At 45.8% G+C, this 23,887-nt stretch overlaps 2 protein-coding genes across 3 annotated transcripts in view; one reads left to right on the forward strand and one right to left on the reverse strand.

The window, feature by feature from the left end:
• Positions 1-21,342, reverse strand: part of ZNF277 (zinc finger protein 277) — a 78,059-nt gene extending 56,717 nt beyond the window's left edge. The window contains exon 1 of one of the 2 annotated variants that reach the window (XM_034769259.1): positions 21,250-21,342. In XM_034769259.1, coding sequence (XP_034625150.1) covers positions 21,250-21,292 — 43 coding nt within the window. In that variant the 5' untranslated portion in view covers positions 21,293-21,342. Of the gene's footprint in view, positions 1-21,183 lie in introns of both variants that reach the window. The other variant, XM_034769251.1, reaches the window with a different exon arrangement.
• Positions 21,343-21,578: 236 nt separating this feature from the next.
• Positions 21,579-23,887, forward strand: part of DOCK4 (dedicator of cytokinesis 4) — a gene marked incomplete in the record, with an annotated part of 410,929 nt that continues 408,620 nt past the window's right edge. Inside the window, 1 exon segment of the mRNA XM_034758276.1 lies at positions 21,579-21,759. Coding sequence (XP_034614167.1) covers positions 21,723-21,759 — 37 coding nt within the window.

Below are 23,887 nucleotides of genomic sequence, written 5' to 3' on the forward strand. Positions count from 1 at the left end.
AACCATTAGCAGTTATCTTTGAGAACTCATGGAGGACAGGTAAGGTTCCAGAGAACTGGAGAAGGGCAGACATTGTACCTATCTTTAAATAGGAGAACAAAGAGAACCTGGAGAATTACAGACCAGTCAGCCTAACTTTGGTACCCGGAAAAATAGTGGAATAAATTATTAAACAATCAGTCTGTAAGCACCCACAGGATAATAGGGTAATAAATAACAGTTGAGATAGATTCGTCAAGAACAAATCATGCTACGCCAACCTAATTTCCTTCTTTCACAGGGTTACAGGCATTGGGGGGGGGGGGGGGGAAGAAGGGAAGGAGCTGCAGATGTGACACATCTTGATTTTATTAAGGCTCGTGACATGACATTCTTATAAGCAAAATGAGGGAAATCTGGTCTAGATGAAATTACTATAAGGTGGGTGCAAAACTGGCTGAAGGACTGTACTGAGTAGTTATCAATGTTTGCTATCAAACTAAGATGGCATATCTAGTGGGGTCCTGCAGGGGTCAGTCCTCGATCCAGTACTAATCAATATTTTCATTAATGACTTGGATAATGGAGCAGAGAGTATGCTTATAAAATTGTCAGATGACTCCAAGCTGGAAGGGGTTGCAAGCACTTTAGACGACAGGATTAGAATTCAGAAGAATTTTGATGAATTCTCCAATTTGTCTGAAATCAATAAGATAACATTCAGTAAAGACAAGTGCAAATACTCCACTTAGGAAGGAAAAAATTGAATACACAACTACAAAATGGGGAATAACTGGCTAGGCAGCAGTACCACAGAAAAGGATCTGGGGGTTATAGAGGAACACTAACTGAATAAGAGTCAGCAATGGGATACATTTGCAAAAAAGGCTAATATCATTCTGGGGTGTATTAACATAAGTGTTGTATGTAACACACAGAAGGTAACTGTCCTGCTCTACTAGGCACTGGTGAGTCCTCAGCTGGAGTACTGTGTCCAGTTCTGCATGCCACGCTTTAGGAAAGATGTGGAAAAACAGGAGAAAGTCCAGAGGAGAGAAACAAAAGTGATCAAAGGCTTAGAAAACCTGAGCTATGAGGAAAACTTAAAAAAAAAAAAAAAAAAAGGCATGTTTAGTCTTGAGAAAAGAACACCGAGGACGAACCTGATTACAATCTTCAAGTATGTTAAAGGCTGTTATAAAGAGATGGTGATCAATTATTCTATGAGATCCTAGGTTTGTAAGCTTCACCCTGGTAGAGGGGAAATTTATGGATCCTAATTAATCCTATACACTGTGCTATGTTCTGATTAAATATACATGCTAATTAGTATAGTGTCAATGATTCTGATAAAGCTTCTTTTACTTCTTAAATTTTATGGTAGTCTACCAAGGGAGCTAATTTAAGAATGAAATGGAACACATTAAATTGCTACAATCTTATTTCTTAATTAAGTGGAAAGTACTATTGAATCTTTTTGAAATAATGGGCTGACTCTCCAGAATTACCACTTTTAAACAAAGGCGAAATTAGTAAGAAGAAAACACAATAGCACACAAATATAAATCTCACCTGTATTCAAAGATTCTTTGAATTAAACAGGATCTGTGCTTGCTTCAAACCAGGAATAAGCCACTCGGACAAGGAGACAACACAGGTTTATTCTACACAGTGTACTTTTAAAATTCATTTTTGGAAACAAAGCCAAATATCACCTATTGTAATTTGCAAAAGCAAAGAAATCTTGGAAAGATTAAAGGAAATATGGGAGGAGGGGAATATTCCTGTGGAAGTGATGGTTTAGGTAAGGAAGATGAAACACACCACACTGAGTTATCAAAAAGAAAATAAAAGTGAGGTAACAAAACAGCTCAAGAAATTCAGTTCCAGTACATCACTAAGAACAGATGGCAACCATCTGAGAGTTCTGGGGTCTCTGAGCCACTAACAAAAACATGTACTGTTAATATGTTACTAATAGGAACTAGTACATCAAAAGATGAGAGGGTGACAAATGTGAAAGTAATGGTGATCATGGGAAAAAACGGTTACCTATCTTTTTGTAATTGTTGTTCTTCGAGATGTGTTGCTTATGTCCATTCCATTTTACGTGTGCATGCGCCCACGTGCATGGTTGTCAGAGATTTTGGCCTTAGTGGTACCTGTATGGACAGCTGTGGCGCCCTCTAGAGTGTCATGCTCATGCCTCAGTATATCAGGCACGTCTGGCCCTACACCCTCTCAGTTCCTTCTTGCCGACAACTCCGACAGACGGGCAGGAGGGCAGAGGGCAGGTAAGGGAATGGACATGAGCAACACATCTCAAAGAACAACAGTTACAAAAAGGTAGGTAACTTTTTTCCTTCTTTGAGTGCTTGCTCATGTCGATTCCATTCCAGGTCTCTCACAAGCAGTATACCTGGAGGCGGGCTCAGAGTTCACAGTCTTGCAGCATTGCTCTGCCAAAGGCAGCGTCATATCGAGCTTGCAGGCTAAGCGCGTAATGAGATGCGAATGTGTGGATGGACGACCAGGTGGCAGCCTGACAGATTCCTTAGATTGGCACCTGCACCAGGAAGGCCGCTGATGACACCTGCAGCCTAGTCAAGTGAGCAGTCACAATTGCCAACGGGGGCACCTTTGCCAGCTCACAGCAGTAGTGGATGCAGGCCCTGATCCAAGATGAGATTCTCTGGGCAGACACTGGACAACCCTTCATACTGTCTGCAACAGCAACGAACTGTGCTGACTTACGGAACGGCTTTGTTCTATCTACGCAGAAAGCCAGCCTCTGTCTGACATCCAGGATATGCAGCCTGCGTTCTTCATCCGTCGCATGGGACTTTAGACAAAACACTGGCAAGTACATATCTTGACCAGTATGAAACTGGGAGATGACCTTCAGCAGAAAAGCCGGGTGCGGACGCAGCTGTACCTTGTCCTTATAGAAGACTGTATAAGATAGCTCCGACGTGAGCTCCCTGATCTCAGACACCCTCTGGGCCCAAGTTATTGCAACCAAGAAGGAAACCTTCCAGGAGAGAAGCAGGAGGGAGCAGGAAGCCAAGGGCTCAAACGGGGGGACCCATGAGCCTTGACAGCACAAGATTCAGATCCCACATGGTAACTGAGTCCCAGACATGCGGGTAAAGTTGCTCCAGACCTTTCAGGAACCATGCCGTCATGGGATGGGCAAAGACCGACCTGCCTTGAAATGGAGGGTGGAACACTGAAATGGCTGCCAGGCTGCGTTCCATCTAAGCTGCGCACTTGGGTGGCTGCTCAGGAGTAACTGAAGTGCCGGGCAGTTGATTAGCAGCGCCGCTCACATCCAGCCAGCAGTGTGTAGTCAGGGTGCCCCTCCCCACTGCTTTGCAGCCATGTTGCTCCTACCCTCTGCCTTGGAGCCCCTGCTGCTCGTGGGACCCTCCTGCTGGCTGTGCAGAGGGGTGCGTGTTGATATCAAGGTGTCCCCCTCCCCCTGTACCTCAGCAGGAGAGAGGGGACAGCCCCAAAAGTATGAGGTCTGAACACTTTTCTGGGCAGTGAGTGAGTGCCTTTACCTTAAAGAGACAGCGCATGGTCTCTCAGAGACTTCTCCAGCACACACAATCTCTGTCTGTCTCTCTCTCTCTCTCTCTCTCTCTCACACACACACAGAATACATCGTGGCGGTATTGTCCATCAGGACCTACATCACCTTGCCTTCCAGGTGGGCAAAAACACCTGTCAGGCCAGGTAAACCGCTCTGAGCTCCCTGACATTGATACGAAGGGCTAAGTCATGTTGAAACCACTGGCCCTGAGTGCTGAGCTCACCGAAGGGGGCTCCTCAGCCCAGATCCAATGCATCTAAGACCAGGGTAAGCGATGGGGATGGGGACATGAAGGAAACTCCTTGCAGCACCGAGTTGGAATCCAGCCACCAGGCCAGCAACGAGAGGACGTGGCTCAGCACCGTGACCACTCGGTCCAGGGCATGCCTCTTGGGGATACAGACCGAGGCCAGACACATTTGCAGAGGCAGCAGGTGAAGTCGAGCATGACTGACCATATACGTGCATGTGGCCCATCAGTTGAAGGCACATGTTTGCCATGGTAAGTGGGTGGCTATTTATGTGGGAGATCAGGTCCGACATGGCCCAAAAACGCGCTTCTGGAAGAAAGGCCCTGGCCTGCAAGAAGTCGAGAACCACTCAGATAAACTCTATGTGTTGGACTGGCATTAGTGTGGACTTTTCTGTATTTATAAGCAGGCCCAGGTCGCTGCAGGTGAAATGCACCCAGATCGAGGCTCCTTTGCACCTGCCCTGGGGACATGCCCTTGATGAGCCTGTCATTGAGGTATGGGAAGATCCTGACCCCTCGATGTCTCAGGTAAGCCACCACCCCCGCCATGCATTCCGTAAACACTCTGGGAGCCGAGGACAGGCCAAAGGGCAGCGCCAGGAACTGAAGTGGTGCCCGGTCACTATGAAAAGCAGGAAACTCCTGGGTCCCAGGAATATGGAGATGTGAAAGTAAACGTCCTTTGAGTTGAGAGTGGCATACCAATCTCCCGGATCCAAGGAAGGGATGATGGAGGCCAGGGAGACTATGCAAAACTTCAACTTCTTGAGAGACTTGTTGAGGCCCCCTTTGGCCTTTGGGATTAGGAAGTAGTGGGAGTAGAATCCTCTCCCTTCCATGTCCCAAGGAACCTCTTCCACTGCCCCCAAGTCCAGGAGCTTTTTGACCTCCTGAACGAGGAGTTGCTCCTGAGAAGGGTCCCTGAAGAGGGACAGGGAGATGGGGGGTGGGAGGGAGGGGCAGCCAAAAATTGCAGGGTATAGCCCCTAACTATTACGTCCAGAACCCAGCAGTCCGATGTAACCCGTGACCTGACCGAGCAGTAGGGAGAGAGACGGTTGAGGAAAAGGCGGGAAGGATCCGGGTGGCTAACTGGGGCATCGCTCTCAGGCACACCCTCAAAGTCAGAGCTTTTGGCCCCCTAGATGTTTGGTGGGCCCAGGTTGCACAAGTGAGTGGGAGGAAGAAGGGCGTCAATGACTAAAACTCGTGTCCCTTCTTCTTGCAGAGACCTGAAAGGTTGCCAGGGTCTTTGTGGCGAGAGTGGCCGGAAGGGCTTTCTAGCAGATTGTGGCATGTGCATGACCAACCAGCGAAGGGTGGCTCTAGTGTGCTTCAACCCATGTAGCATGGCGTCCATCTGCTCAGAGAAAAGACCAACCCTGTCGAAAGGGAGGTTTTGAATGGACTCTGCATTTACTGGGAGAGGCCCATCATTTGGAGCCAGGCGCGGCACGGCATCACAACTGTTGCTGCGACCACCCGAGCCATCGAGTCCACCGCATCCCAGGCCATCTGCAGGCAGCATCTGGCTGCTGCAGTACCCTCCTCCACCAGGCTGCCGAACTCTTGGGTAGACCCTGCAGGAGGGACTCCTGGAACTTTTTAAGACCATCCCAGAGGTTCAAGTTATATCTGCCCAACAAGGCTTGATAGTTCGCCACCCAAAATTGTAAGCTGGCGGAAGAATAAATCTCTCTCTCAAATAGATCGAGCCTTTTGGCGTCTTTCTTCTTAGGAGTCAAGGAGGTGTGACCCTGTTTGTCCTTCTCGTTGGCCGCACACACACCCAGTGAGCCTGGGGACGAGTGAGTATAAAGGTATTCAAAAGCCTTGGCCAGAATGAAATACTTTTTCTAGGCCTATTTCGAGGTGGGAGGAATGGAGGAGGGGGGTTTGCCACAGGGCCTAGGCTATCTTGAGAACCCCTTTATGCACAGGCAGGGCGACCTGGGTGGGCATAGACGCCATTGAAAAGGGTGTCCTCTTGCTCTGCCATCTCCTGCACCTCCAGCCCCAAGTTCTCGGCCACATGCCGAAGTAGGGCTTGATGCTCCCTGAAGTCATCCATGGGCCTAGCCCTCCAAGGTCCCACGATTGCTTCGTTTGGGGACGAGGAGGAAGATTGAACTGCTAGGGGAGGTCCCGGGGCATCAACTGCCGCCAGGGATGGAGGCTTCAGGGTGGGCACAAGTTCCTCCACTCTGGTCTCCGAACAGGCCCCCAGCACCGAGCCCAGTGCCACCGGTCGGTGCTCTGACACAGCAATCAAGGATATCTGATCATGCTAAGAAGGGGGCATCGTCATGACTGGTACATCCTACATGCTCCAATAAGGCCACTGCGCTGGCTGTGATGCCACTGCAGTGCCGCAGATGACAGTGCAGGTTCTGGCACCCAATCTCGCCGATGGGACCTGGGCGGTGGGCTCAACTGGCCCTCTGTGCTGGAGGAATCACCTTCTGGTGACCGGGGGAAGGGACCATTGATGACTGTGTCTGTTTGCTGCTCGTGGCTATCGGTGACCACTGACCAGATGTGGGAGACTGGTGTCGGTACTGGGGAGAGCAGTACCAGTGCTGAGACGGGGAACGCTCCCACTGAGCCGTCGATTGGGACTGATGTCTGGAGGATGACTGACGAGAGGATGAGTGGTGCCAGGAGTAGTGTGGGGAGTGCCGACCCCATACTGGTGAGTAATGCCGAAGGAACCTTGACTTGGTCTGGGCGACCGATGACGCATCTTGGACTTGTCCTGGGATCCTCAACGCGGCAGAGAGGATCGTCGCCTCCTGTCAGGCGACCGGCAGTGTTCCCCTGCCCCTTGAGGGGTCTTAGAGGCTGGCTTTCCCTCTTGGGGAGCCATAGCCAAGTTCTCCATCACCGGAGTCATCAACGGAGCTGGTGGAGAACTGTGCTCTCTCGGTGCCTGGGGAGCCTGGAAGGATGATGATGCAGGCAGGGGTGTGGGTCCCATACTGCTCCCAGGAGTCAGTGGCATACCTTTAAGAGGGCTGGGGGCCCCAACCGGGGAGGCACGATTACGTGCCTCCAGAGTAACCTGGCAGCCAGGCCTGGGTCCTTTGGTCGATGATTCTTGGGCCATGTTGCTTGGTGACGGAGAGCGCTTCTTAGCTTTCTTCTTTAGCACCGACGACGTCAAACAATGCCAGGAGGAGCCAAGTGCCAGTGGCGCACTGCACACAGAGACCGAAGCACTTGGTGAGAACTGTCTGGACGGCTCGGAAGCCAGGAGGAAGGCAGACTCCATTAGGAGACCTTGAGGCAGATATCCCGCTCCTTCTCGGTGTGGGGCCGAAAGGTCTTACAAATCTGGCACTGATCCTTAACGTGCGACTCCCCCAAGCACTTAAGACATCTGCTATGGGGGTCACTCACAGGCATAGCCTGTTGCAGTCTGAGCAGGGCTTAAACCTGCAAGACTGGGGCATGCCCCGCCCCCCCCCGGGGCAAAGTCCACATGGGACCCTAACTATTAACAAACAAATATTTAACTGCTGTTTAACAACTACTTAACCACTATTGTATACAAACTATGTACAAAGGCCCAAGGCATGAAGTTCATAAGAGAAAAAAAATCCACTAGCTCTTGCTTACCAAAGGAAGATGCTCCGACTAATCACCATGGACGGTAAAAAGGAACGGAGAGGGCAGAGGGCCGCTGGTGCCTGATATACCGTGGCATGAGCATGGCACTCCAGAGGTACCAACCCTATGAGTACCGCTAAGGCAAAAATCTCCAGTGACCACACATGTGGGGTGTGCCCACCTAGAATGGAATTGACATGTGTAAGTGTAATGCCAACAGACCCCGGTCGTCAGCAGGCAGGATTGAACCGGGGACCTTTGGAGCTTAGTGCATGAGCCTCTACCGCATGAGCTAAAAGCCAACTGGCTGTTAGTTAAGGCTGTAGAGCAGACTCATTTTATCTCTCTCTTTAAGTGGTCTCAGTGCCCACGAGATGGGATAGAATACCACACCCAGGAGGTGTGTGGGTTACACAAGCACTCAAAGAAGAATTATAGATTAGAAAACTATACTCCAGTATCCGTGATCAGACATGATCTCCAACTACTGTACCTCCTCTAGCTCTAACATTTAAAGATGAGCATCACTGTTTCATACTAATGAGCTAGAGCCCATTCTAGTGAACAATGCCAATTAAAAATACCCAAGCATAATGCAGAGTGTAGTTCATTCATTTACTTCACAAGTATACTTTAGCTTTCATAACTGTAGCAGATTTTGTAACAGCAATGAAGTATTAATGTGAGACCTCATTATAGCCCTATCCTATTAAATCTTTGATAAAATGTGGTGCGAGATCACTTTTATTTTGTATATGAATTAACAGGGGTGAGGATTGTTGCGATTCTATAGTACAAGTGTTTTTCTTTATACTTCAGGGCATAAAGTGATCACAAGCTGGGTCAGGAAAGTTTCCCTGCATGATACAGTATCGCATAACTGGCGGAGTGCATTACTGGCAGAAGGCTTTGTACATTCTTATATAGCACTTTGTATAGGTCTATGTACCTACTGTTATTGTAGACAAAATCTTTTAGAAGTTTTGTGCCTTTCAAGAACTGATGCTTTGTGTTACCATGCAGAAAAACCGGAGCTTTTGTTATTACAAATTATGTAGCACAGTATTACTACTCAAACTATTGACTAATTCAAACTATTATAACTGTAATCATTGTTACTGGGGATAGTATATATTTCACTCTCAATTGGTTATAATGAATGAACATATTATTGCTTGAGGTGCTAATCCTTTCTCCCCCCTTCCCCTCCCCCTCCCCAGAAACAAAAGAAAAACACGCCCCATAAACATGGACCCTTACTCACATATGAGCTCCACTGACTTCAAAGGGATACTGTGCAGAAGTACAAGACCAGCTCCCAACAGAGGCATGCCTGCCTTAAAGTAGTAGAATGCAGTATTTTAATCTTTCCAGATCTAAGGTTTTAAGCATTTAATGTTTTCCATGAGATAAAAGTCCTTGTCCCCTCTCTCCCCACTGTATACCAGTCCCAACCAGATATAACTTCCCTCTCACTTCCACATCATATAGACTTGCAGAAGGAGAAAAACTCATTTTTAATAGATCTCATAACATATAAATGATGATATATCTGGATCCCTTAGATCCCAACCAAATTTACGTTTTTGGTGTTCACTCAAAAAACTGGAAAATTCCCAAACAAAAAAACCCATTAAATAAGGAGTAAGGTTGAAAGTGTGTTTTGTGGATCCACCATAAAAAAGTTCCTATATTACATGTAAAAAAACCCACACACAATCTTTAAAAAGACCCCTCCCCAAAAAAACATTTTCTGGATTTTAAAAAAAAATTCTTTTTAAAAAGAGTTTTTTTGGATAATTAACAACTTTAGGCCTGTCCATTTATGTAAGTAATGAGAGAGAATTCTACCAAAAGTTAGGAAGAATACATATTGTTAGCTATTACTGATTCAGTTTAGTGCACTTAGATCACACATGAATCAGCAGCCTATAATTTGAAAAATATCCAGGACAGATTCTCTCTCCTTTAGGGTTGCCAACTTTTTAATTGCAGAAAACCGAACACTCTTGCCTCGCCCCACACCTTCCCAGAGGTCCCCGCCCTGCCCCTTCTCTAAGGCCCCATCCCTGCTTAATCCACCCCCTCTTCCTCCATCACTTGCTCTCCCACACCCTCACTCACTCATTTTCACTGGGCTGTGGCAGGGGGTTGGGGTGCAAGAGGGGGTGCGGGCTCTGGTGTGGGGCCAGGGATGAGTGCTTTGGAGTGCAGGAGGGGGCTGGGGCAGGCGTGCGGGAGAAGGTGTGGACTCCGGGAGCGAGTTTGGATGTGGGAGGGGGTTCCGAACTGAGGCAGGGGTTGGGGTGCAGGAGGTGGTTCAGAGTGTGGGCTCCAGGCAGTGCTGACTCAGGTGGCTCCTGGGAAACAGCGACATATCCTTCAATCTCCTAGGCAGAGGCATGGCCAAGGATGCGCCGCATGCTGCCCCCGCCCAGAGGTGCCGCCCCCACAGCTCCCATTGGCCACGGTTTCCAGGGTGACACCTGTGGGTGGGGGCAGCATGCGGAGCATCCCTGGCCGCCCCTTCACGTAGGAGTAAGACATGCTGGCCGCTTCCTGGGAGCTGTGTGGAGCTGGGCTAGGAGCCTGCCAGCCTTGCTGCGCTGCCAACTGGACTTTTAACGGCCCGGTCAGCAGTGCTGACCGGAGTCGCCAGGATCCCTTTTCAACCAGGTGTTCTGGTAAAAAACCAGACACCTAGTAACCCTGCTCTCCTTATTGCTCAGAAACAACTGTATGGTAGGTAACAGAAGTGAAGAGAAGACCTGAAGCAAATGAATCACTAATAAGTAAATAAGAATGCCCCAGACTGCTGAAATTAAGTGTAACTGCATGTCCATTAATAGATATTTAAGATATTATATTTAGAAGGATAGTTGACTTACAGTTTATTTTTTAAGCTATGGTTATAACTTCAAATTCCCAGAGCTTTCAAACTGTTTGGCCTCAATTGGCTTTTTCACAGACCATAACAGTCTATGCCTAACATTAATGGGAGATAGGCATACATGCTAAGGCTCGAGGAGATCCCCCATTGTTTTATACAGGCATGTCATCAGAGCAGATACAACACACATTCATGCTATACAATTATCTGTAGAATTATGGTAGGATCATAGACAATACAGACTTGTTTCACAAAGTAAAATAATCTATTATATATTCTATTGAAATATTTAGTCTCATGATGTTCTCCTGTCACTCAGTTATACAGAAAACACATTGTGGAAGAATGTAAACTAGCCTTGTTGCACTAAAATTCTGTTACTGCAGTGGTTCCCAAACTTTAACAACCTGTGAACCCCTTTCACTAAACTGTCCAGTTTCGCAAACCCCCTTCTAAAAATGAATATTTCCAGGGATTTTCTCCTTTATCTGAGTATAAATTATAAAAGCAGTGATCTTGGAAATATAACATTTATTTTTATCACATGCTTATTCCACATTATTAATTATTCTTTATCATTACAGTATTTTTATTACATTATGAAAACGGCAACACTCTTCCAAGATCTCACTTTCGTAGCTTGTATCACTTTGAATAAGCCTGTTATAAAAAAAGGCTCCTATGTTTCATCAAGGAGTATCAGATGTGAAACAGCATGAAGGTATTTAAGAAGCCAACTCAAAGAGTTCCTCCTTCCACAAGCATTCAGGTCTTGAGCAGTCCAGGCAAACAACGCACGTTACAACAAAGCTTAAACTTGTTCTTCATAATAATTTTAAAAACAATACTAGCTGCCTATTTAATTATAAAATCAGCAAAAAATATCCACCTCCCTTTCCATTTCTTATAAGGAGTCTTGAAGTTTAAATCTCCTCAGTGTGATAGATAGGCTTGCTTTGATCTACTTAGCTCTTGGAAGCTCAGGGGCTCCAGGCTGCTGGCCTCATGCTGCCCGGGGTCCCCAGGGACAGCTCTGTCCGCCATTAGGGATTTTTTCCCCCCAAGAACACCCTGTAACATTTCACAAACCCCAGTTTGGGAACCACTGTGTTACTGTAACAAACATTTATTTAAGAGGATGCTGCTGGTATTTTGACAACTCCACATAGAAAAGGGATTTGTTAAACCAATCAGTTTCCACTGTATTAAACCTGTTTTCAATCCTCTATAAAGGTCAATGTGTTCAGCAGGTAATAACTTAAGAAAATGTTACTAGATTCCTATAAATAATTTTAAAAGGCTTTTTTTAAATATATGAACTAGTTTAATATAAAGAAAGTGCAATATTTTTAAAGGTCCGTTTTTGTAATTATATTACTTTAATAATATACAGCCTACTGTATTTAAGGCGGGGTTCTCAAACTGGGGGTCAGGACCCCTCAGGGGGATCGTGAGGTTATTATATGGGAGGTCACGAGCTGTCAGCCTGTACCCCAAACCCCGCTTTGCATTCCAGCATTTATATGGTGTTAAATATATAAAAAAAGTGTTTTTAATTTATAGCAGGGGGGCCACATTCAGAGGCTTGCTATGTGAAAGGGGTCACCAGTACAAAAGTTTGAGAACCACTGATTTAAGTTAATTAGTAAATTTATTTCAACGCAATCACTAAATGTTGCTGCTTATAATTGTTAACCTATACCACTGTACCAAACCAGTATCCCGAAAGGTTCTGACAAAGGCTATAGGTAGGAGGGCAGTGGTCTGTTTCCCTTCTCACGAAGGAGGCTGAGAAAGGTACAAGTTTGGAAATGCTTCAAACTGAATGAGATGTAGGCAGAGAAACAAGAGAAGTTCCCAGAGAATCAACAGTATTTTGGATGCTTAGGATTACAGCCCTGCAGGTTCTGCAGGACCCACCGCCATAATAGCTGGAGCAGACAAATGTACTTTGTGGAGGGCGGGATTAGGTGGGGGAATAACACAGGCTGCAGTAATTTGCAGGAAAACATGAAATCTTTCATCAGTCTGTCACAAAACTTGCTTTACATTGCAGAATTTTTTTTTTTTAAATAAAGATTTTAATACTTAAATTTAAGCGAGGATAGAAAGATTGGATGTCTATTATAATAGGAGTTAAAGTTTTTTTCACATGGTTTAAGCAAGATTTGTTTTATTCTTTTAGTGGTAAAATTGTGTTTCAATTCCACTTTTATTAATATATAAATATATGAACCAACTTTTTTTTTTAATTTGTTTTTTTTTTATTTTTTTGTAGCATGGCCCAATCTGTCTCTCTTGTGGGATTTGTGGGGAATCTAAGGTTTTTGCTGGTGAGAGTGGGATAATATTGCAAGAAACAATGCAGGAGCGGATGGGAATGGATATTGTGGGGCAGGACAAGAGTGAGATTTAAAAAAATAGTCCCGTGCAGAGCTCTACTTAGAATCCCACATGGCATCAGTAATGAGGTTTAAACAACTAAGAGCATTTGGAGTGTTCACCGGGAGTCTGGGTAAATTATGATGTTACAGGACTTTTAACAGGACATTTGGGGTACAGCAATTTAAAATTCATCAGCATTCAAATGCACAGGGCAATGGGTTAGGGTCCTCTAGATGTTCCACCTTCTAACAGGTTTCAGAGTAGCAGCCGTGTTAGTCTGTATCCGCAAAAAGAACAGGAGTACTTGTGGCACCTTAGAGACTAACAAATTTATTAGAGCGTAAGCTTTCGTGGACTACAGCCCACTTCTTCGGATGCATATAGAGTGGAATAAATATTGAGGAGATATATATACACACATACAGAGAGCATAAACAGGTGGGAGTTGTCTTACCAACTCTGAGAGGCCAATTAAGTAAGAGGAAAAAAAACTTTTGAAGTGATAATCAAGATAGCCCAGTACAGACAGTTTGATAAGAAGTGTGAGAATACTTACAAGGGGAGATAGATTCAATGTTTGTAATGGCTCAGCCATTCCCAGTCCTTATTCAATCCTGAGTTGATTGTGTCTAGTTTGCATATCAACAGGTGTTATTCATCAGAGTTCCATTGACCTTACAAAGAAGTGACTGTTGTAGGCCCAAGGCAAAGACCCATCAGGATAGCTGCAATGCTTTATGCAGCTCCCTGTGTAAATTTCTCATCAGTGAGAAAAAAAGTCACTATTTCTTACGCCCACACACATTGCGCACACTGGGAGAGGAAGGAGCACTCCTTGCACCCCTCTGCAGCAGGTTGGAAGGATACAAGCTGACAGGGGTTGGGAGACTTGGCCCTGGTCTACACTACGAGTTTAGATCGAATTTAGCAGCGTTAGATTGATTTAACCCTGCACCCGTCCACACAACGAAGACATTTTTGTCGACTTAAAGGGCTCTTAAAATCGATTTCTGTACTCCTCCCCCACGAGGGGATTAGCGCTGAAATCGACCCTGCTGGGTCGAATTTGGGGTAGTGTGGACGCAATTCAACGGTATTGGCCTCCAGGAGCTATCCCAGAGTGCTCCATTGTGACCGCTCTGGACAGAATTCTCAACTCAGATGCACTGGCCAGGTAGACAGGAGAAGCCCCGCGAACTTTTGAATGAGCTCCAGCATGGACCGAACAGGAGGTTCTACATCTGATTGCTGTACGGGGAGACAAATCCGTGCTATCCCAACTCTGTTCCAAAAGACAAAATGCCAGAATATTTGAAAAAAAATCTCCAAGGACATGAAGGACAGAGGTTATAACAGGGACACGCAGCAGTGCCACGTGAAACTTAAGGAGCTCAGGCAAGCCTACCAAAGAACCAGAGAGGCAAACGGCTGCTCCGGGTCAGATCCCCAGAAGTGCCGCTTCTATGATGAGCTGCATGCCATTCTAGGGGGTGCTCCTACAACTACCCCACCCCTGTGCTTCCTTCCTCCCCCACCCCTCCAGGGCTACCTTAGCAGTTATCTCCCCATTTGTGTGACAAATTAATAAAGAATGCATGAATTTGAAACAACAATTACTTTATTGCCTCCGCAAGCGGAGATCAAAGGGAGGAGGGGAGGGCGGTTGGCTTACAGGGAAGTAGAGTGAACCAAGCGGGCAGGTTTTCAGCAAGGAGAAACAAACAGAACTTTCAGACCGTAGCCTGGCCAGTCATGAAACTGGTTTTCAAAGCTTCTCTGATGCACAGCGCGCCTTGCTGTGCTCTTCTAACTGCCCTGGTGTCTGGCTGCGCGTAATCAGCGGCCAGGCGATTTGCCTCAACCTCCCATCCCGCCATAAACGTCTCCCCCTTATTCTCACAGATATTGTGGGGTACACAGAAAGCAGTAATAATGATGGGAATATTGGTTTCACTGACATCTAACCGAGTCAGTAAACTGCGCCAGCGAGCTTTTAAACATCCAAAGGCACATTCTACCACCATTATGCACTTGCTCAGCCTATCGTTGAGCTGCTTCTTACTACCGTCCAGGCTTCATAAACCATGGGAGCAAGGAGTAGGCTGGGGTAGGTGCGACCGCGTGATGCTGCCGACTGGGAGAGCAGCCTGAGGCAGAAGCCTCCAGATGGCATGATATTCCAGGCAGGACAGAAACTCCATTAGATGAAACTTAAAGAAGAGAATGACCTGGAGTCATTCCCATGTCTGTCCAGGCGCCCCTGACCAACCTAACTGAGTTTGGCCAGGAGCACCCATGGGTGGACGACGACGACGGTTAGCAGTCGTATTGCACCAACTGCCGTCCGCTAGGCAAGGCTAGGGGATGCTACTGTGTAGCACTGCAGTACCGTGTCTGCTAGCAGCACCCAGGAGACATATGGTGACAGTGAGCTGAGCAGGCTCCATGCTTGCCGTGATATGTAGTCTGCACGGGTAACCCAGGAAAAAAGGCAAGAAACAATTTTTTGCCATTGCTTTCACAGAGGGAGAGAGGGGGGCCTGATGACATGTACCCAGAACCACTTGTGACAATGTTTTTGCACCATCAGCCATTGGGAGCTCAATCCAGAATTCCAATGGGCGGCGGAGACTGTGGGAACTGTGGGATAGCTACTACAGTGCAACGCTCCGAAAGTCGACGCTAGCCTCGGTACTGTGGACGCATACCGCCGACTTAATGCGCTTAGTGGGGGGACACACAATCGACTGTATCAAATCGATTTCTAAAAATCGACTTCTATTAAATCGACCTAATTTTGTAATGTAGACATACCCTTGGGGAAGTGAGGTGAGACTGTCAGCCAGAAAGGCTGATGGTTGCTGGGAGGAGGAAGGGGTTGTCAGAGTGGGCCTACAGTGTGTAGCCCAGGAATGGGGGCTAGAGGTTTCTAAAGAGAAGAGGAGAAGTGGAGAAACCTGTAGCAGTTTCCCCGAATTTCAGCCACTGCCCATCCAATGCTCCTCCCCAGGTTGTCCCCACTCACCCTGACCAGTGCATAGATGTTTCTGTCCTACCCAACCCACCCCATTCTGTGCCACTAACCCCTATTACCGGTCTGCCCCCCAGTCCTGCTCTGCCTGCACCTGAGCCCACCTCGTCCCCTTTGTCACTTCTAACCCAGCCTCCCCAGATGCAGGAGTCATGCACCGCCCATGGGTGGGGAGATACATAGGAACTGGAGGTGGCAGAAGATGGGGGGGAGGAGGAAGAGCAAAGCAGGAACATGGAATGGCAGAAAGTGTGTGTGAAGGGAGGGAACAGAGAGGAAATGCTGAACCCAGGTGGGACAACTGAGGGAGGAGAAAGTGTAGCAGTTTTAAAAGAGGCATAAAAGGAAAATATTGGGGGAGGAGAGAGAGAGAGGGGAAAGAATAAAGGGCATCAGGAAAGGTAAGAGATTGGGATAAGAAAAGTGAAAGGATTTGTGGGAAAAGAATAAAGAAAAAGGGGGTTATTAGAAGAACAAGCAGGAACCTAACACAGTGATCCTAGATAAGAACATTCAGGCACGCACTTGAAAGAAAGTGTGGGAAGCTATTAGCTTTGAGCATCCTATATCCTGTCTCCAACAAAGTGACACAGCTGTTCTGCCAATGCTTGGAATGAAGAGATCAAAAGAACATTAAACAGATAAAAAGCCCTTCTCAAGATCTGTTTTCTCAAGTCAATTAGTTCTACATAAATAGTTTGCTTTAAGAAGGCAGTTTGGTTACCAGTTACCAATCTCAGTGTATTATTATTTGTGTTATCATAGCACCTACGAGCCTTAATCCTGGCTCAGGACCCCACTATGCTAGTCATGATTAGCACGATCACAAACACTTAAGAAAAAAGGATAGACTGTAGGCTCCTTGGGGCATAGGCTAAGTACAAGACTATAGACAAGAGGCAGACTGACAGGGGAATACATGGAAACATGAGACAATATAGATCAGCATGATAAGCAGTGGCAGTAGAGTCAAATCTTTTGTAGGAATCATGGTGTGATGCTTCTTGGGAGTACCCAGGGTTCTGAGACACCTCACTACCACCTGCCCTTAGCATGAGGAAGTCTTGTCTGTCCTTACTGGGGGGCAATTCCCCAAATCCACCAGCCTTTGGCAACACAAACAGTTGCTTCTTTGCTTCTGCAGGCCCTCCTCTCTCTTTACACACCAACCCTCGAGTCCTCAGAGCTTCCTTCTGGAGTGCCCAGCCTGTGACTGATTCTCAGATTTGGCTAAGAGGAGGTCATTAGTGACTTCAATGTGAATGTTGAGTTCTTAGTTGAGAGCAAGGGGTAGAAGTCAGATTGGCCATGTTGCAGAATGGAAGTGGAGTAGAGAAGCTCCAGACAGCAATTCTAAACAGCATGTTCAATGAGTTTAGAAATGAAAGGGAAATGGAGTGGTAGCTGAAGAGGCAAGTGGGGTCAAAGGTAGGTTCTTTAAAGATGTGTGATACTAAAGCATGTTTGTATTGTGAGAGGAAGTGCCAGAGGAGAGTGAGAGGGTAATGAGAAGAGTAAGGGAGGGAATGAGAATGGGATCAAAGGAGATCAGGAGATGAGATGGGGTTACTGGGCAAAGTAGAGGGGTTAGAACAGGAGAACAGATTGGAAACATTTGCATCTGTGACCATGGAGGAGGACAGAGTTGGGATGGGAAGGAGAAAAAGCAAGAAGGAAGGAGAGTGGAGGGGAGGGGGAAGGTCGTCAAAAGCGGTCATAAAGGTCCTCTCAGGAATTGGTAACTGATTAAAAGACAGGAAACAAAGGGAAGGAATAAATGGTCCGTTTTCAGAATGGAGAGAGGTAAATAGTGGTGTCTCCCATAGGTCTGGGCCGTCCTATTCAACATGTTCATAAATGATCTGGAAAAAGAGGTAAACAGTGAGGTGGCAAAATTTGCAGATGATACAAAACTACTCAAGATAGTTAAGTCCCAGGCCGACTGTGAAGAGCTACAAAAGGATCTCTCAAAACTAGGTGACTGGGCAAGAAAATGGCTCAGTGTTGATAAATCCAACGTATTGCACATTGGAAAACATAATCCCAACTACACATATAAAACAATGTGTTCTAAATTAGCTGTTACCTCTCAAGAAAGAGATCTTGGCCTCATTGTGGATAGTTCTCTGAAAACCAGGGCTTTGGAGCTGTGCTCCGGCTCCGCTCCAGCTCCAGGCAAAAACCTGCAGCTTCACTGCTCTGGAGCTGGTCTGCGCTCCAGCTCCGGGGTCAGCTCCAAAGCCCTGCTGAAAACAGAATGTTGGGAATCATTAAGAAAGGGATTGATAATAAGACAGAAAATATCATATTTCCTCTATATAAATCCATGGTACGCCCACATCTGCCCACAATATTCAAGATGTGGTCGCCCCATCTCAAAAAAAGATACATTGGAATTGGAAAAGGTTTAGAAAAGGGCTACAAAAATTATTAGGGGTACGGAACGGCTTCTGTATGAGAAGACGACTAGAACTTTTCTGCTTGGAAAAGAGACGACTAAGGAGGGAATATGATTGAGGTCTATAAAATCATGACTGATGTGGAGAAAGTAAATAAGGAAGTGTTATTTACTCCTCCTTATAAACACAAGAACTAGGGGTCACCAAATGAAATTAGTAGGCAGCAGGTTTAAAACAAACAAAAGGAAGTATTTCTTCACACAATGCACAGTCAATCTCTGGAACTCTTTGCTAGAGGATTTTATGAAGGCCAAGACTATAACAGGGTTCAAAAAAGAACTAGATAAATTCCTGGAGGATAGGTCCATCAATGGCTATTAACCAGGATGGGTGTCCCTAGCCTCTGTTTGTTAGAAGCTGGGAATGAGCGACAAGGAAAGGATCACTTGATGATTACCTATTCTGTTCATTCCCTCAAGGACACCTGGCATTGGCCATTGTCAGAAGACAGGATACTGGGCTAGATGGTCCTTTGGTCTGACCCAGTATGCCTGTTCTTATGTTCATCTTGACAATCTTCTCTTGAAAGAAATCAGCAAGCTATTATGCTAAGAGAGTAGTGGCAGGATGTGGAAAGGGTTTCAGGAATGAGTTCAAGGTGGTGAAAAGTCAGCTGCGATTGAAGGAACAGAATGGCAAGATCTGAGTCTAAATCAGACTTGCTGAGGAAACCACAGTGAATAGCAGGTGACTGCTGCCCTAGACCCAATCTGAGTGTGGGAGAACTGTGTGATTCCATTCCAAGAAAGGTAATGGCTGAAGGCCTGAAACCTTGGGGGAGGTAGGGATACACTCAAAGAGACCAGGGAGGGTCAAAGGTGCAGTTGTCCTGTCATAGTTCTCAGGTTCTTTATACTGGGCAGAAGAAGCTATTTTCACTGATACCTATGAATGTTTAGAGCAGGGATCAGCAACCTTTCAGAAGTGGTGTGCCAAGTCTTTATTCACTTTAATTTAAGGTTTCGCATGCCAGTCATACATTTTACCGTTTTTAGAAGGTCTCTTTCTATAAGTCTATAATATATAACTAAACTATTGTTGTATGTAAAGTAAATAAGGTTTTTAAAATGTTTAAGAAGCTTAATTTAAAATTAAATTAAAATGCAGAGCCCTCCTGACCGGTGGCCAGGATCCGGGCAGTGTGAGTGCCACTGAAAATCAGCTTGCGTGCCGCCTTCAGCACACGTGCCATAGGTTGCCTATCCCTGGTTTAGAGAGACAAATTGTAGTGCACCTGCTGTTAAGAGGATGTGAAGAAAGACTGAAAGTCCTGAACACAAAGCATTGTTAAAAACAAAACAGCAACTCAGTGGAAGAGCTAGGATACTTTGACTTCAACACAAGAAAAGAACTAACAATAAACAGAAAAAAATTCTAGGTTAGATCTCCGAACCCCAGGGGAACAAACTTACTCTGCAGTATGGTAAGTGGCTTTAGATCTCTTCCACACCAGAGATTTCAGGCTAACTTTCCTTTTACCAGAGCGCTGTCTGATTCTTACGCCTGGTCTACATTCAGTTTTTGTAACAATATAACTATTTTGGTTAGGGGTATGTTTTTCCCCCCCACACAAATAGTTATATTGGGACTACTCCTAGTGTGGATGCAGTTATACCAGTATAAAGGGGCAGTATAGCTTATTCCCCTTCCTATGCAGGAATAACTATATTGATATAATGCACCTTTTAACCAATACAAGTGCATCCACACTAGGGGTTGAGTTTGTGTAGGGGGACAAGAGGAGTACATCGCTTTAATTAGTAGTATATATAATGTGATACATAGCTTGCCTATATACAAAAGCTGTATGTGCTGTGATAGGTGGAGGATAAGCTTGGCAATGGTACCTGTAAGTTCAAAAGCCACAAAGATAGTGATATATCACTACCAAAGTGATATATGCCCCTCTGCCATGTACATTAGCCAAACCGGACAGTCTCTATGTAAAAGAATAAATGGACACAAATCAGACATCAAGAATTATAACATTCAAAAACCAGTAGGAGAACACTTCTATCTCTGTGGACACTCAATGACAGACTTAAAAGTGGTAATTCTTCAACAAAAAAACTTCAAAAACAGACTCCAACAAGAAACTGCAGAACTGGAATTAATTTGCAAACTGGACACTATCAAGTTAGGCCTAAATAAAGACTGGGAGTGGATGGGTAACTACAAAAACTAATTTCCCCCTGCTGATACTCACACCTTCTTGTCAACTGTTTAAAATGGGCCGCCTTGCTTACATTGGCCTCATTAGCACTACAAAAGTGATTTTTGCTCCCTTGGTATTCCCCTTCTTGTCAACTGTTGAAATTAGCCCTCTTCCACCTGAATTGAATTGGCTCATTATCACTGACCCCCCCCACTTGATAAGGCAACTCCCATCTTTTCATATGCTGTGTATTTATACTTCCTTATTGTATTTTCCACTCCATGCATCTGATGAAGTGATTTTAGCCCACAAAAGCTTATGCCCAAATAAATTTGTTAGTCTCTAAGGTGCCAAAAAGACTCCTCGTTGTTTTTGCTGATACAGACTAACACAGCTACCACTCTGAAAGATAGTACGTTCTACTGCATGGGTTAAAAGCCGCCTGCTCTGACCTTGCTGACTTCTCACTCTATTAGCATCTACCTTTCATGGTGTGTTTTCTTAAATATACAGCAGATGGTTAGCGAGGTCAACATTGGCAGGGTTTCTATGTACATTACCTATTTTGGCATTAGAAACGATTTTTTTTCTGTACTTTTCAGTTAAGCATCCATTCTCTGGCATACGTTCTGAACAATGTATTGCCAGTTGTGTGATAGACTGCAGCTGTTTTCATATTCTTTGATTGCCCAGCGTTGTAATGTGTTGTGATGAAGTATTAATAAGTAATGATGATGACAGTGCTCAGGTCTAACTTGGCCGAGGGACCCCCCACAAGGGTATGCTGCAGTACTACCCACGCTTTCCATGTAAGCACCTAGACTCACTAGAAGGGACAGGACGCTTGAACAGGAGAGGTCCCGTCCCGACACGCTGGAGCGCACCACACTCACCACCTCTGTCGGCCGCACCACCAACGCCTGAGGAAGCTGCCATGCCGCTGTTCGCAGATGGACCCTGGCATGACGTGTGCGCATTGGAACGGCGCCTGAACCAATAGGAAAGAGCGTTGAGGGCTCCGGCCCCGCCTTCAGAACGCGGAGCTCATCGGGACTCGCAGTCTCTCCGCTCTAAGGAAGCGGACTCCAGAAGGGGGTAGGGCCTTGGTTGGGCCCCACCCCTCGCCGCTGTACTCCGCGGGGAAACTACGCTTCCCGGCATGCAGCAGGGCAGGGGAGGCGGGCGGCGGCTGTGAGTGGCCGGCGTGGGAGCGGGGCTGAGTCAATCACAACAATGACTTCTCCGCTGGCGCCCGAGGAGCGTGTCTGAGCCCCGCCGAGCAGCGGCAGCGGCGGCGCTGGGCAGAGGGGCTCGCTGGCCGCCGCTGCTCTCATTGTTCGGAGAGGGACAAAACCACGCTGTGAGCATGTGGATCCCTACAGAGCACGAGAAATACGGCGTGGGTGAGTGGGGCCGCTGGCACTGGTGCCCTGCCGTGGTGGGGCTGGTCCAGGTGGCGATAAGAATGTAACCCCTCCCCAAACCTCCCGGGTGGGGACATGCCTGTGATTCTGCCGTTGTCCGAGGAGTTTGCAAGCGGACGCTGATGGTTCATGTGTCAGGTGGGGAGGGAGGGAGTGGATCCCTGTTATCACACCCCTTCCCTCCCCCCAGTGCAATGAATAGCTGCAATGATTGAAAATGTGTGTGTGTGTGGGGAGGTTATGAACAAAACACAGTTGGAAAGCATAAGTCTCCCTATAGCCTGATCACCTCTGCAAAGAGTCTGTGAGGATTGAATAGCATCTTAGTAAAACAGCCCCGTCGGGAGACTCCTCTTCCCACTAGCCTCAGCACCGGAGGGAGGAGAGGGGGAGAGAAAATCACACAATTGTTTAAAAATGGGTATTCCGCTTAACGGGCACGCTCAGTTTAAGCTACTGCCATCTTTCGAGACAGGCACCAGTCCGCAGTTGTATGTGTTTTTGTTTGTGTGTGTGGTGTTTAATCAGGACAGTAGCTTACTTCCAATGCTAACGTTTTGTTTGGCTGTGAAATGGATTACACAGAGACAGGGAAATGTGTTTTAGTATTTGAAGTTCAAGGTCCTGTTTGTGAGGAGGAGAGACAGCATAGCATCTTCCTATTCAAAAGGTGAACAACAAAGGACGTTAGATGTTTGACTGATGAATCTGGATTTTCTCATCTCTTTTCTTCCCTGGCCCCAGTTACAGAATAGGGAACGTTTCCCTCCTTCTCTGCCCCCTCCTCTTAGTTGCATATTTAAAACTAATATTTTCCTTTTCAACTACTGAATTCAGCCTGATCCCACTGATACTTTTTGGAAGGGCTAAGATTTCCTACCAGCTATATAAACAGCCCTAACAACAATAAAACAATTTTGAAATCCTAGCAGTTTGATTGGGAAATAACCCACTATTGTATCTATAACACTTTTTATTTAAAAAAAAAAAAAGCTTACTGTATAAATGTTGAAAAAATGTATCTTTCATATAGTGTGTGTTGTTTGGGATTTTTGTTTGTGTGTGTGGTTTTTTTTTGTTTTTTTTTTTTGGTAAAAACAAAACAAAGTGACATTTGTGGAAGTCATTTGCACTTGGTTATTATTTGTTCAGCTCCGCCTGAGGGCAGGACTCTGGAGCCCATTAAACTGACTTATGAAGCGATTAAAGAGACTCATTGTAGTTTTTGACACCATCTATTAAAACCACTAATACTTGATCGGCTTTGATGTCTCGACCCGGACAATAGCTGCCATTTCACACAAACGTAGCTGAGGTGCTTCGTAGATCATTGGCATTGCAAGAAACTGTCTGTATATCCAGGTTATATTTGTACATTGAGTTGTGTATGTTATGGAAAATCCACCAGGAACGTAAAGACGTTGTCTTTGTGTGTGTGTGTGTGTGTGTGTGTAATCTCGCTCTGTTTAACAATTAGTAGAGGAGCCAAGACTCATTCAATATGACTATGTCCCATTTGGAGTTGATCCCAGATGTTGCTGTTTTCCAAATGTTAAATCCCATTCATGAGCTCTATAATTTATTTTCTTGACTTCTTTATGTGCCAGGTCACAGCTGGGTTGCTAGATATCGATTAGTCCTCCAGTCCGCTTTCTTTATGAGGATGGGCAGAGGCTTAAAATCCACTCTGGGATTTCCTGGAATGGCATGTAGGATATTACCAGTCAAGTATTTCAAGCTGCAGCACTCCCCTCAATTTTTGTTGTTGAGTGAAGAAGAATATTGCACAGCTGAAGCATAGCTTCCTTTTTGTTGTTTACAATCTGAAAAAATGATTGTTAGTAATCTGCTTTTTTATCTACTCCCTCCACTGATAAAACCCAAAACGAAATCAGTCCCTCCATTATTTGAATAATTAGTCTGTGGCTGCTGAACAATTGAATAGTATTCTTCAGTTAAATTTTTCTGTGCTAGCAAGTACTCTGTACTTGCTTGAGTACTTAACCAAGAGCATCTAGTTGTGCATGCCAGTGTTGGCAGAAATCTTGTGACTGCAGGAGAAGTATCTTTGTAATCTCAATAAGTGTCCCATTTCCTCTCTCCCCCC

Source organism: Trachemys scripta, chromosome 1 (genome assembly GCF_013100865.1).
Source record: "Trachemys scripta elegans isolate TJP31775 chromosome 1, CAS_Tse_1.0, whole genome shotgun sequence".
In the NCBI taxonomy this organism is placed as follows: Eukaryota; Metazoa; Chordata; order Testudines; family Emydidae; genus Trachemys; species Trachemys scripta.